The sequence below is a fragment of the Oryctolagus cuniculus genome, chromosome 7, assembly GCF_051225735.1.
Source record: "Oryctolagus cuniculus isolate XC-2025 breed Fujian yellow rabbit chromosome 7, ASM5122573v1, whole genome shotgun sequence".
Taxonomy (NCBI): Eukaryota; Metazoa; Chordata; class Mammalia; order Lagomorpha; family Leporidae; genus Oryctolagus; species Oryctolagus cuniculus.
The window spans coordinates 8,392,748-8,407,767 of record NC_142873.1 but is presented as its reverse complement, the minus strand read 5'-3'; the positions used below and the strand labels follow the sequence as shown (position 1 = coordinate 8,407,767).

General features: G+C 40.6%; 1 protein-coding gene across 11 annotated transcripts in view; it reads right to left on the bottom strand.

Moving 5' to 3' along the window:
- The window catches only part of RALGPS2 (Ral GEF with PH domain and SH3 binding motif 2), a 169,550-nt gene that overhangs the window by 73,377 nt on the left and 81,153 nt on the right, over positions 1 to 15,020 (bottom strand). For all 11 annotated transcript variants that reach the window (XM_070077192.2, XM_070077183.2, XM_070077193.2 and 8 more), the window contains 3 exons: positions 13,317 to 13,406; positions 6,992 to 7,084; positions 1,684 to 1,810 (listed from right to left, as the gene is read on the bottom strand). In XM_070077192.2, the coding sequence (XP_069933293.2) occupies positions 1,684 to 1,810; positions 6,992 to 7,084; positions 13,317 to 13,406 (310 nt within the window). The remainder of the gene's footprint in view (positions 1 to 1,683; positions 1,811 to 6,991; positions 7,085 to 13,316; positions 13,407 to 15,020) is intronic.

Genomic DNA, 15,020 nt, shown 5'->3' with positions numbered 1-15,020 from the left:
ACAATTTTCATGCCAGAGATTACCAAAACCAAGTCATAATAACTTATATGACAGATGTTTCATTTTCTTTTTTCAAATCTAACAAATGTTTATGCCAAGCAGTGTGCAGTGATCACACACACACACACACACACATATATATATATATACAAGCTCCTTCACATGAAAGTATAGGGGTGAACTCTACGAAGCCTATCAACATGTAAAATTATGTAGACGCTAAAGTCTATGTTCTCCATTTTCATGTCTTATGTTCTTTGTCATTTTTTCCCCTTTTAGTTTCTAACTTAGATTATCCTCAGACACATTCATCTCACTTTACCGGAGAATACAGTTCAGAGAGAAGGAAGAGGGGAAGTGTGGTGAAACCCCAGGTTTGGAGGTTGGTGCAGCAGTGAAGTTACACTAATGTGGTCCTTGCAGACTACAGCTAGGAGGTAAGACAGGGAGCAGGTCTGGAGGAAGGGGGAAAGATAATGAATCCATTTCTGCACACGTTCAATTGGAGTTACCTGGATATTCAATCAATCAGTACTCTAGCAGCTAAAACGTGATGAGGCTCCCACATGACAAGACAGCTAAACATACAGTTCTATTCTAGATCTGGGAGTGAATGAGACCACCTCAAATGACTGTAAGAAGTAAGAAAAGAAGTGGACTGAGACCTTTACTAAAAGATAAAGGCAAACAAAGAGCAGCCAATAAACAAAGTCCAGAAGACAAAGCACAACTCCTCTGTAGTCAACAAAGGCTGATGCTCTCCAGGGCTGAACCCATGTCTCAACTGCCTTGGCCCTTTTTGTCCTTTAGTCACTGGTACAGAAAAGGTAGCACAGTGGAGTTTCCTAAACCAATAACGGGCTTTTCAGTTACTCTCAGAAACAGCGATTCCGAAATGCAGACTGAGTAGTTACATAAAGGCTGAGTCTAGCTCCCTGTTCCTACGCGGTAGGGGGGAGTGATATTTAGAAAGAAGCAAGCTTTATCATTTGCTTACTCTCTACATAGGATCAAATCAATTTATTTTAATACATGTTAGTTATATATCAGAGTTTTTCTATATATTTAATTTATATACAAATTAAAAAGAACAGTTTGAGACTTCTAACACCTAATAAAACATTTGTATTTTGATGCAAATGGTTTTATGAAGTTATTGGTTAAATATTTCTTGGAATTTAGAAGCACTGTAAGACGCACAGCACAGAAGTAAATTCTTATCCAATAATATTTAAAACACAGAGCTGAGTCAGCACTAAGTTGAATTTCTAAAGCAAAACAACTCACTTCATCCAAGTCAACAATAATGCCAACATTCACTGAGATTACTCTTCAGAATTCACACTAAAATATCTGCCAATTATCTAAGAATCTTGATCAATTTTTTAGTTATTTTAAATAAACTTCATTATTAACTTTTATTCTTCAAAAGCATTGATAACATGTATTATTTTAATATTACCATATGGCCCATCCTTTAGAAAACTTAACAGTCTGAGAAAATCTTAAGAACAAAAGGCTAACTTCACATAAAAATACATTCCAGATAAAAAGTAACAACTTCCTTTATTCAGTATTTCCAACTTAGCATCTTGCAGGAATTTACATAAAGGATATATTCACTTAAAAATATACTGAATTGCACACTACTAGAAACAACGAGCGCACAGTGCCGTAACTCACCTAAGTAGGGGATGCAAGGCGTCATCTTTAGGCTACTTATATAGTCTCGGAGTCTTTTGTAGTTATCCTCTTTACTCATTACATACTCTAATTTCTCAAAGGTAGTTTTGTCTTTTCGACTTAGTAACTGAAAAAAAAAGAAAAAAGAAAAAATCCAAGTTATTTACAAATCCCATTTTATTGTAGCAAAGACCTCAAGTAACACTGTATTTACTGTCAATCTGCATTCTAATTTCAAATTATACCTTCATTAAATATATTTTGGTAATGCAGAAACAAAATTAGTTATGTCTATTTAGATAATCACCCATATTAATTATTTGTAACATAGCTTTTGTATGTTTATAAAAACAATTTACTGAGTATAAATTATATATTTATCTTTAATATCTTAAATGATTAAGCAATTTCTGACCATTTTTGTAATTTAAAATAATTATGTATTCATACTTAGCTCACTGCCCAAATGTTTAAACTGGCTGACCTCTTTCCTAAGAGATCATTCTTGCATATCATTAAGAAATAAATATTAAATTTTTATAACAATTTTTCTTGACACATTTAATCATAGCCAGTCCAGATAATAACTTTAAAACACTGTAGAAATTTTTCTGATTTCTCTTACCAATGCTTTCTCTTAGCGTAACTAAAAGGTAGTGTTTTAAGGGGCCTGAAGGGTAAATTGTAATGAGCACCCTCTGATCTCAACAATCAAGGGGAGTAAGGGAAAAGCAGAGTCAGTTACCCACCAAATGTTAACCAAAAGTTCAGGAATTCTTCTTTTGAATCATTCCAAAGACCATGGGAAAGTATTTCTTTATAAACCTATGAAGTTACTATTTCCTTACTACGTAATAAGATTTTGCTTTATCTCATGTCAAATATTGGTATTACTGTACAGCAAGCAAAACACTTCCACCTACAGAATTCTCGGCTGATTCTCTTATGCGATTAACAAAAGACTCTGAGTATTAAGAGGATCACAGGGTTAGCAAAGAGCAGAATATATGATTATGTGCACTCATCTGCTCAGAAAGACATATGTCCCTGGCTCTCCGAATCTCAGTCTGGTTCTGGCGATAAAAATATTCTGACATCTAATCCACTACTCTTCCCCATATTACAAGGAGTATGGTTGGGATCTACTTTTCTAGGTTCAAAGACGCAGATTACCTTCAGGTAAACTCCATCAAAAAATACTTGAGCAGTATCCCTCCCTCTTTAAAACAGGGCTTCAAGAAGTACTTCAATGTTTTAGCTGGATATTCCATGGTCTAAAACAATAGTTTTTACTATCTGTACACGTCCTACTTCAGTACATTTGCCTCAAGTTTCCAAGATTAGGTGCAAATCCCTATTTGCCACCTGAGATTCTAGCCATTAGCATCCCTTGCTCTCCTATGTAACAAAGCATTCAGATATGCAAAATACTGCTGTATGTATGGGCTCCCCAAATCCATAAAAAACTGTGGTACAATATGAGAAACCAACTACTTATAACTGATCTTGCCACAGGTAAAACAAAACCGTAGTAAAGAACTACATGGTTTAAGATGCCTAAAAATAAACTTTTGTACTTTTTGTAATAAATAAGTAACTTGAATAATAGGATTCAATTTGGGCTGTGATAGGAGAGATCTGCTTCCAGAGACTAATTGGGGGAAGAATACATATATAAGTAAATATATATAACATATAAATATACATAAAATATATAAACACACATATTTTCCTCTTGATAACTCAGAAACTTAGTATTATTATAAAGTCATTTTTTATTTTTAAAGATTTTTATTTATTTATTTGAGAGGTAGAGTTACAGACAGAGAGACAAAGCAAAAGGTCTTCCATCTGCAGGTTCATTCCCCAGATGGCCACAATGGCTGGAGCTGCGCTGATCCGAAGTGGGTGCAGGGGCCCAAGGACTTGGGCAATCTTCCAGTGATTTCCCATGCCATAGCAGAGAGTTGGGTAGAAGAGGAACAGCCTGGACTAGAACCGGTGCCCATATAGGATGCCGGCACCGCAGGTGGAGAACCTACTGTGCACACCGCTGGCCCCCAAATTTTTTTTTAAGATTTATTTATTTATTTATTTGAAAGGCAGAGGCAGAGGCAGAGGCAGAGGCAGAGAGAGAGAGAGAGGTCTTCCACCTGCAGGTTCACTCCCCAGATGGCCACAACAGCCAGAACGGTGCCAATTCGAAGGCAGGAGCCTCTTCTAGGTTTCTCATGCAGGTGCAGGGACCTAAAGACTTGGGCCATCTTCCACTGCTTTCCCAGGCCACAGCAGAGAGCTGGACTGCAAGTGGAGTTGCTGGGACCTGAACTGGTACCCATATGAGATGCCAGCACTGCAGGCAGCAGCCCTACCTACTATGCCACTGAACTGGCACCCCCACAATTAATTTCTATATCAATCATACACTCAGCCTCTGTAATAAACTCTATTCTAAAATGCTATGAAATATACATAAAATTTACCATTTCAGTCATTTAAAAAAAAATTCTTTTTATAAAGATTTATTTATTTATTTATTTGAGGGTAGAGTTGCAGACACAGAGACAGAGAGAAAGGTTTTCCATTTGCTGGTTCACTCCCCAAGTGGCTGCAATGGCCAGAGCTGGGTTGATCTGAAACCAGGAGCCAGGAGTTTCTTCTGAGTCTCCCACTGGGACCCAAGGACTTGGGCCATCTTCTACTACATTCCCAGGCAAAGTGGAGAGTTGGATCAGAAGAGGAGCAGCTGGGACTTGAACTGTTGCTCACATGTGATGCCACTTTTCCTGATACTCCACAGTGCCGGTCATAAAAAAATTTTTAGCTTATTTACATTTTTTTTTTTTTTTTGATAGGCAAGGATCAGCAGATGGAAGATCCTTCTCCTTGATATTACACAGCAAGGTCTTGATGCTTTCCCTACATAAAATGCTTCAGGCTTTTTTGTAAATCCTTTTACCAGTTAAAATAAAATCATAGGGGTCAGCACTATGACGTAGTGGGTTAAGCTGCTGCCTGCAGTGCCGGCATCCCATATGGGTGGCGCTTTGAGTTCCAGCTGTTCCACCTCTGATCCAGCTCCCTGCTAATGCGCCTGGGAAAGCAGTGGAAGATGGCCCTGCACCCACGTGGGAGACCCAGAGGAAGCTACTGTTTCCTGGCTTAGGATCGGCTCAACTCTGGCCATTGTGGCCATTTGGAGAGTGAACCAGCGGATGGAAGAACTCTCTGTCTCTCTCTCCCTGTCTCCCCCTAACTCTGCTTTTCAAATAAATAAAATAAATCTTCAACAACAACAAAAAAATCACAACAACCATGTCCCGCAGGGATTGGTATTTAGCCTCGTGGTTTAGACATTCATGTTCCACACTGGAATGGTTGGGTTTAATACTTGGCTCTGGCTCCTGATTCGATTCTTGCTAACACAAACTCTGGGAGGCAACAATAATTACTCAAATAACTGGATTCCTGCCATCCACAAAGAAGAACTGAACTGAGTTCCTCTTTTCTGCCTTCACTCTAGCGCTGCCCGTTACTAGCATCTGGGGAACGAGCCAGTGCACAGGAGCTCGCTCTCACTCTCTCAAATTAAAAACAAACAAAAGGGCCAGCACCGTGGCTCAACAGGCTAATCCTCCGCCTAGCGGTGCCGGCACACCGGGTTCTAGTCCCGGTCGGGGCGCCGGATTCTGTCCCGGTTGCTCCTCTTCCAGGCCAGTTCTCTGCTATGGCCCAGGAGTGCAGTGGAGGATGGCCCAAGTGCTTGGGCCCTGCACCCCATGGGAGACCAGGAGAAGCACCTGGCTCCTGCCATCGGATCAGCGTGGTGCACCGGCCGCAGCGGCCATTGGAGGGTGAACCAATGGCAAAGGAAGACCTTTCTCTCTGGCTCTCTCTCTCACTGTCCACTCTGTCTGTCAAAACAAACAAACAAACAACAACAACAACAACAAAAAACCCTCACTTCTTCATTCATCAAAAATTTAATCCAAATTGGCATGAAACCCACACAATCTTCATTATTCTCTAACTTGACGCAATAGTCTATACCAGCTAACCCGTTCAAACTGGAACTCATAGGCCATCCTCTGCAAAATCCCCATCCTTAATCTTTTCTTTAAACATTATCTGTCTTCCTTTAAACCTGTAATATAAACCTGGAGGCAGTGGTAGGTGCAATGTTTCTTCCTTACTCTTCATAATATCTTCCAATTATCATCCCCATTCCTATGATTCTCTAGTTTTGTTAACTCCAAGGTAGCGGGATCAGAGCTGTCCAAAAGGATGTGTGAAGATGAAAATCTTTTATGTCTGTGCCTTCCATTACAATACCCACAACTGAACTGAGCACTTGCAATGTGGTCAGTATGGCTGAGGAACTGAATTTTTATTCAATTTTAATGATTTAAATGACAGTCACATGTAGCTCGTGGTTACCATATTAGACAAGAGAGCACTAGACTACAACACTATGTAACTATAATTTAGAGATGTGTAAGTCATTGCCCCTCCTGTATCTTGAAGATTTTAGTAAAGAGCCCATGAGCCAGTATTCATTCTGTCACAAATCTTACTGACTGAAATCTTCATGGAGATGATATTACTAATACCCTGGTTTTAAAATGTTGGAAACTGGGGGGCCGGTGCCGTGGCTCACTTTGTTAATCCTCCGCCTGCGGAACCAGCATCCCATTTGGGCACTGGGTTCTAGTCCCAGTTGCTCCTCTTCTGGTCCAGCTCTCTGCTGTAGCCTGGGAGGGCAGTGGAGGATGACCCAAGTGCTTGGGCCCTGCACCCACATGGGAGACCAGGAGGAAGCACCTGGCTCCTGGCTTCGGATCGGCACCACGCCGGCCGTAGCGGCCATTTAGGGGGTGAACCAACAGAAGGAAGACCTTTCTCTCTGTCTCTCTCTCTCACTGTTTTTAATTCTACCTGTCAAATAAAAAAAATTGAAAATTGAAATTGGTGATTTTTAAAAAAACTTAAAATTTATATCTTCTACAAATTTCCTAAAAGCATAATCTTTAAATTAATAAATGCATTTTTTGCAATCAGATAAAGCGGATGAATGTGAAATACTAAACTGTCAGAAAAGTTACAAAAATGATTCCCTAGACAAAGCAGCAAACTGTAATCAACCACAAAATCACTTGCAAACCCATGGGAACACTTTAGAAGAGAAAATGGAGGTTCAAAGAGCAAAGTAATTTTAAAATCCCTATCTATTATCATAGTATTATCCTTACTAAGAACTACAAGAAGAACAAATACATCTTTATTTCATTAGCTAAGGAAGATTACTTACCGCCCATGTCTTAGTCAACCTGAAAATTGGGGCGCTCTGTAAGCCAGAAACCACTGCCATAAGTGCGTGAAGGTTATTCAGCTCATACAGTTTCTGAAGATTTAACAAAAAGCGGGGATAAAAAGCAGAAGTAAACATGAGTGCAAGGAACATTTATATTAACAAGTACAATCTGGGCAAACTGGTGGTCCAGTACTGCCTACCCTGTTCCTGAGATTTGTCTTTTGAGCACCTGCCGTGCTTACGGTGAGCTGGCTTTGGAACACAACAGAGCTTCCATCTTCTATACTGGCACTGTCCCCAACTCTGGGAATAAACATACCTCTGGTTGGGTAATATATCTGAAAACTCAAAGTTATCGCTGAGTATCAAGTTCACCTGTATGGTCAAGCACCTGTTTCTAGTAAGCAGTTTCCTTTCTTACACTGAAACACCATGGGACTTCTGCTTTATGTTCCTAGTTGTGTAAATTCTATCTAAAACCTGGACTTTGATCTGCTTTCGCACCCAGTATTCCTGTTACTCCAGGGCTGGGTTTTCAGGCTGTTTTCCATAGTCGTCCTGCGTTTCCCACTTCTTCTTGCCTGACTTCCTTCATGCTGGACTGGAACACTGCTGTTAGAACTTGCATGCAGAAAGCACTTGCCCAACAGGAGAGGTGTGCCAACAGGTTGACCTGGCACTCACTTCTAACTTCCTTTATTTTCTCACACTACCTGATGCTTGCATCCCAAAGGTCCTGTCTAAAAAATTCAGTCATTTTAGAACAGTCCCTGCTACCAGGCCCCAGGTCTAGAAAATGCTGTGATGAAGCATTTAACTAAAAATCCGAAGAAAACAAATGAGAAAAATAAATAAATAAATAAAGACAGGATACAGACCTTTGCATAAGAAGGTTATATAAGGTTCTTGGGAAGCCATTCAATCAGTGTGTACTCAGCCATTTGCTGCAGCTTAGGCACAATGCTAGACTACACACCCAAACATGGAAAGGAAGATGCTTCAGAATAGCGAGGCAAGCAGACATGAAAACAAGCAAGCTGCCTATTCCTGGAACAGCAGTGTGTTCAGAGTCTGCCTGTGTCAGAAAGGCCAGATCTCCAGAGTGACACGTGCCAGTGAGAGAGCCCTGTGAGAAAGAGGAACACAGGGTAGAGACAGCACAAAGGCATGGAGGCTCTGGGGAGCTCCAGAGATGGCTGCATGTAGGGCCCGGATGCAGGCAGGACAGCATGGGCTATTTCACATGCGAAGTAAGGAGGTTACTGCTCTCACAAGCAGTATGGACTCCAGTGGAGGATATAGAGAATTTTAAAAATTCAGAATGATATATTCAAATAGCAGTTTCCTTGCAATTCTAAAAATCCAAAGACTGAAAAGTCAAAAATTTTCTTTTTCCTTTCTTTTTTTTTTTTTTTTCCTGATAAGTATGGCCTCAAATTCATTCGCTGGAAAAACCTGACCTGATGTGAGGTTTACGATAGACAGGCTTTGGTCCAAAAATAGTTAATGTGAAAGGGGAGAGGACTGTGCAAGCTTTCTATAACTTTAGGCAAAAAAAAATTCTGCACGTATCTGACCCCAAAGACTTTGGATAAGTATTATAGATGTGCACTGCATTTTAGAAAGATCAGAGTGAAAGGCAGCACATAGGAAGGGAACAGTTGGGAACCCTTTTAGTGGTCCAGACAAGAGAAGATGATAAGGATTTCAAATACACCAGGGTCAGAGGTGCTGCAGTGAAAGGAGGGCTTTATATCCAGCAAAGGCATGGCGAATCAGACACCTTGAAAACAAAGTACCAGGTAAGACATGAAAAGCATCTCATGAAATGCACTGTTAGGCCAGCAAGAAAGTAGGGAACACTCGGAGGCAATCACCTGGTTAGTCTTCCCAGCTTTGGGGGACACACTGCCCAGGGCCAATTTAAGAACAGGTATTAATAAAAGACCCTCACCACAGAAGGCAGAGATACCAGGACTGCAGTTGCTGGGTAGGGGGATAGAAGTAAATCCCACCAACCACCAACAGACTGCAAACAACAATGCCCTTTCTGAATCTCAGGACAAAGGAAAAGTACAGAGGCAACTCATGCAAATTTGTAGCCCAAATAAGTACTTAAAATGCTGTTAGTAAAAATGAGCAAAGAATAACAACACCTCAAGCTGGACTGGCAATTTCACAAAGAACAAGAGGTACCCTGTACTGGCCATAACAGCAAGGAAACAAAACAGACTTAGAAAGAAGTTTTTGCCTAAAACATTGGAGAACTTTTTTTTTCCCACTCCTTCAATTTTTACAATGACCTACTCTCAGTCTAACTTATACTCAAAATTCAAGAATATGAACCATACGATGATCTCAACAGAAGCAAAAGCATTTGAAAAAATGCAACATCATTTCATGATGAAAACACTAAGCAAATTAGGTATAAAAGGAACATTCCTCAACACAATCAAGGCAATTCATGACAAACACACAGCCAGCATCTTATTGAATGGGGAAAAGCTGGAAGCATTTCTACTAAGATCCAGAACCAGACAAGGATGCCCACTCTCACCACTGCTATTCAATACAGTCAGTCCTGGAAGTTTTAGCCAGAGCCATTAGGCAAGAAAAAGAAATCAAAGGGATAGTGGTGATGGACAAATCAATTGAGTTCCTGCTAGGTATGTGGGAGACCTGGATTGTGTTTCTACCTTCCAGTTTCAGTACTGACCCAACTTTGGTCACTGTAGGCATTCGGGGAATAAATTAATGGATGGGACCTGTCTCTCCGCCTCCCAAACTTTAAAAATTAAAAAGAAGCACACACCAAAAATATGGCCCCAAGTTAAAAAAATTTTTAAGGTGCCAGAATAACTAACTGTTCATATGGAAATATACAAAATAGAATCTCTACATCACATAAGGGTATATAAAAATGTACTCCAGGCAGATGAAACACTCATGTAAAAAAAAATCAAAGCTATGAGAAACAGTGACCTGATCAGCCCTTGTCCTGACTGCTGATGAACAACTTAATACTTTATCCCTTTTAGTATTTTTTTGTTCTACTTAATACTATTGGTTGAACTCTGTAATTAACACACAATTATTCTTAGGTGTTTAAATTTTACTGAAAAGTGATCTCTGTTAAATATAAGAGTGGGAATAAGAGAGGGAGGAGATGTACAATTTGGGACATGCTCAATCAGACTTGCCCCAAATGGTGGAGTCAGAAACGTGCCAGGGGATTCCAATTCAATCCCATCAAGGTGGCATGTACCAATGCCATCTCACTAGTCCAAGTGATTAATTTCAGTTCACAATTGATCATAATGATAGGTCTAAGAGTCAAAGGGATCACATAAACAAGACTAGTGTCTGCTAATACTAACTGACAGAATCAAAAAGGGAGAGAACGATCCAACATGGGAAGCGGGATACACAGCAGACTCAGAGTGGCAGATGTCCTAAACAGCACCCTGGCCTCAGAATCAGCCCTTAAGGCATTCGGATCTGAAGAGCTCATGAGAATATTTTAGGTATGGAAAGCCAAGACACTCTGGCCAAAAAAAAACAAAAAACAAAAAAACAAAAAAACAAAAAACCACACTGAAGAAGAAGACCTAAATGAAAGATCTCTGCGAGTGAGATCCCAGTGGGAAGAATGGGGCCATCAAAGAAGGAGGTACCTTTCTCTGAAGGGAGGAGAGAACTTCCACTTTGACTATGACCCTATCGGAATAAGATCGAAGTCGGCAAACTCAAAAGGCTTCCATAGCCTTGGGAACTCATGACTAGAGCCTAGGGAGATTACTGACGCCATAAACAAGAGTGTCAGTTTGTTAAGTCAACAACAGGAGTCATTGTGTACTTACTTCTCATGTGGGATCTGTCCTTAATGTGTTGTCCATTGTGAAATAATGCTATAACTAGTACTGAAACCGTATTTTACACTTTGTGCTTCTGTGTGGGTGGCAAACTGATGAAATCTTTACTTAATATATACTAAATCGATCTTCTGTATATAAAGATAATTGAAAATGAATCTTGATGTGAATGGAATGGGAGAGGGAGCGGGAGATGGGAGGGGTGCAAGTGGGAGGGAAATTATGGGGGGGAGGGAAGCCATTGTAATCCATAAACTGTACTTTGGAAATTTATATTTACTAAATAAAAGTTTAAAAAAAAAAAAGGAAAAGAGATTACACTTGATAATATTTGGGCACATGATTCAATCAGTTGAGGCCTTATGAGTAAAAACTGAGGCTTTCCAGAAAAGAAGAAATTCTTCCTCAAGACTCTTGCCAAAGGGCTGGCGTGGCACTGCAAGTAAAGTCACAGCTTGTGATGTCAGTATCCCAGATCAGAGTGAAGTTGCAGTACTGGCTGCTCTGTTTCTGATCCAGCTGCCTGCTAATGTGCCTGGGAAAGCAGTGAATGATGTCCCAAGTGCCTGGGCCCCGCCACTTGCAGTGAATCAGTGTACAGACAATCTCTCTGTCTCTATTTCTCCCTCTCTCTCTGAAGCTCAACTTTCAAATAAATAAATAAAAATCCTTAAAAAAAAACAAAAACAAAAACAAAAAAGATGACTACCTCAACTCCTGCCCGAGTTCCAGCCTACTGGCTCGCCTTACAGATGTCAGGCTTGGCAGACCCTACAATCATATGAGCCAGTTCCTCAGATCTCTTCATATATTTTCTATCTATATTTGTTCATATGGGCTTATATAGAACATGCTGGTTCTGTTTCTCTGGAGAACACTGACTGACACTTTACTAAAGGAGAATGACAAACGTGCTACTTTATTTTGAGTTACAGAGACAGACTCATAGATAGACACACACACACACACACACACACACTCAGAGAGGTATCTTTCATCCACTGGTTCATTCCCCAAATGGCCACAACAGCGGGGGCTGGGCCAGCTGGAAGCCAGAAGCCAGGAGTCAGAAACTCTATCTGCATCTTTCATATGGGTGGCAGAGGCTCAAGTACCTAGGCCATCCTCCACTGCTTTCCCAGGTGCATTAGCAAAGAGCTGGATGGGAAGCAGAGTAGCCCGGACTAGAACCAGTGCCCATGGGGGAAGCTGGTGTCACAAGTGGCAGCTTTACCAGCCACACCACAATGTCAGCCCCAACTTGCCAGTTTCATAACATTGAATCTAGAAGGCAGAGTCAGAATAAAGGGATTTAGGAAACAGTGATGGATAAAAATAATCAGGAATTCAGGGCTTGGCTTGAAGGCAAGTGCTGTCAAAAATAACTCAAAGTCTAAGAGTCCAAACAAGAATTCAATGATTATCTGTTGAGAAGGACAGTGGTGTGTTTGATGGATAAATCTGCTGATTTTGATTTTTATTGTAACATTTAAGTAAATACAAAAACTAATAAAAATATCTGAGAAATCTAATGGAAAATCAAGCCTATGCAAAAAAAGTCATTATGTTCTCCTAGTTAAAAACCCTATGTGTATCTAACATATCATAAGAATATTTTTAAAATTTGGATAACCTCTTTTGCAAAATATTACTTTGTAGAAGACCAGCTCTGCCACCTAGTGCCACAGAATTTGTTAGAAGACATTTGCTTCCATGTGTTTCAGGAAAATATGGAAAAGTTAAGTCACTATAGACATAGCATCCTTGCTTATTGCACTTTAATTCTCAAGTGACATATGTTATTTATTACAGGAATAACGAAGAATGAGCACGGCTACAATTCCCACACTTCTTAGAGACCTCAACACAAATCTGGAGCTGATGCATCTTTCAATGAAACCTCAGAATCCTGTTTAGAGCATCCTCACCCCACGCTGAGTGCAGACTATTCTTGAAACTCTTGCTCCACTCCATGTCTCTTGCTTCACTGCCCATCTATGCCGTAACAGTAACTGTGCAGTTAATTTATTTGGTAACGTCACATACGCTATGCTTTAAAAAACAGTCTTATTATTCTCCATATGGCTTGCAGAGTGATGTTTTGGAAGCAAAATAACTGGTATGTATTCTCTACTTAATTCTGTGTAGTTTTCTCCATCATCTGCAAAGCATGCCAATATTTATTAGTATCATACTTTACCATGACACTGAATATTTATCCAGTGAAACAGATCACAGAACTCAGCTGCTCAGAGAGGTGGGATACAGAAGGAGTGGGAAATAAGAGTAAAGGGAAAAGCAGAGAAAACAGGCATCCAATTTAAAAAATTAACTTATATTGATTATAAGCCTAATTCCCCAATATCATTATATGATAAATGGTAAATATTCACTCAGAAACATCTCTGAATGGTTGAACTTAGAAAATAAAAAACAGAGGATTTCCTTACCTTTGCAGTTTTAATATAGTGACTCAAAACTTCTGCTCTAATCTTTAATGTCTGAGCATGAAGAATCTCTCTAACAACCCAAAAGCTTACCTGAAAAGAAAAATTAAGATAGTGCTGAAAGGCAAGATTATGTATAAGGTTTGAAAATACACAGAATGTCTATATTTTACAAAGTCATCTTATATCTGGTTCTATATTTAAGCTAGTAAAGGCAGTAAATCTCCCAGATTCCAACAAGATTTACTTACAAAAAATATCAAAAGTTATAGATATTTTAATAACCTTAGAAGATTTCATCTATGAATTCAAATCCAAACAGCATGATCACTGAGTGAATTCAATGTCATACAAATGCAAGCATGACTGTAAAATACAGATTCTTTGTTACTCTTTCAGAGCATGCTTGTGACTGATGTGATGAATGGAGTATTAGTGAAACTGAAGCTAACTTCCAGGGCAAGGTTGTAAAAGATCATGTGGTACCTGCCTTCACTGCTGGAACACTGTCTCCTGGAGCCCTAAGCGACCAAATAAAAATACTAATCAGTCTAAGATCACCATGCTGGAAAGGCTGAGGGTAGTGGGCACCCAACCAATAGCCCCAATTAAGCCAACCACCCTGGTGAATGTCAGTAAGATGGTGCCATCTTCCTAACCAGGGCTGTTTTGTGGTGGCCTTACATTGGTGCTGTGACTCAGATCCAGGCTACCCCAGTGACTTTGCTCTCCCTTCAGGGATCTCTGAGCTGCCTTGGGGTCCTGGATTTCTGCCAGTCACAAAACACCCCCAGAACTCCTTCCACACCACCGAACACTTCATGATCTCCATCCATACAGTGGCCTTCCAAATTCTGAGGTAAGACGGGGAATGGGAAGTTGCCATGGCAACTTCTACTACAGGTTGTGATTCTACTCTTGTCCCCAAGTACTGGTACTGGGCAAAACCACAACTCTCTACGGCCTTCAGTCTCTATGGACACTGTGTCCGGGTAACAGTGGGTGTGGGTGATGACTCAACCTCCTGTTTTCCTCCTATGGGCTAAGCCCTAAGCTGCAGTGGGCTCGTGGGTGACAATCCCTGCCCTCTGTTCCCACATCGTCTCATCAGTTGGACGGCTGTGATCCTGGAGGTGCCTAATATCCACTGATCCAACTTTACAGGTCACCATGGGAGCATCTTTCTTCTCACGTTCAAATTCTCCTCTCGTTCGCCTTCTAAGTAATATGGTCCCTTTCAAATTGGCTCCAGACCTCAAACGCCAACCCTGATAGCTTTATCATTTCTGTGAGTGACAGGGAAAATGGAAAGAGAACCCATATGCTCAGGCTTTTCCTATCTTCGAGCTAAGCCTTCTATGTGTACTTCCTGCTCTCTGTCCCAGGTCCTTTGGCCTCCAAAGTTTCCACTAGAGCTCAAGGGCCTGAGCTGAAACCTCTTCCTTCTATGTTCGTGGCCCCGATTCTTCAATGTCTCGGCTCACTGTACCTCCCCGTCCTGTGCAAGAATTCCGACTTTTCTTAGAACGAGGCCTGGTCCAAAGCCTACTCCCCCTGTCTCATCAATGATCTTCCCACAAGTTTGGGTGCTTTCACCCTCCAGCCTTTGTCCTCCAACTGGTCTTTGTCCCTCCCTCTCCTGTTCCAGTTTTACCTTAAGAATAGCAAGGGAGTGGTAATCCCATCCTTCAGAGCTCCCTGCTTACT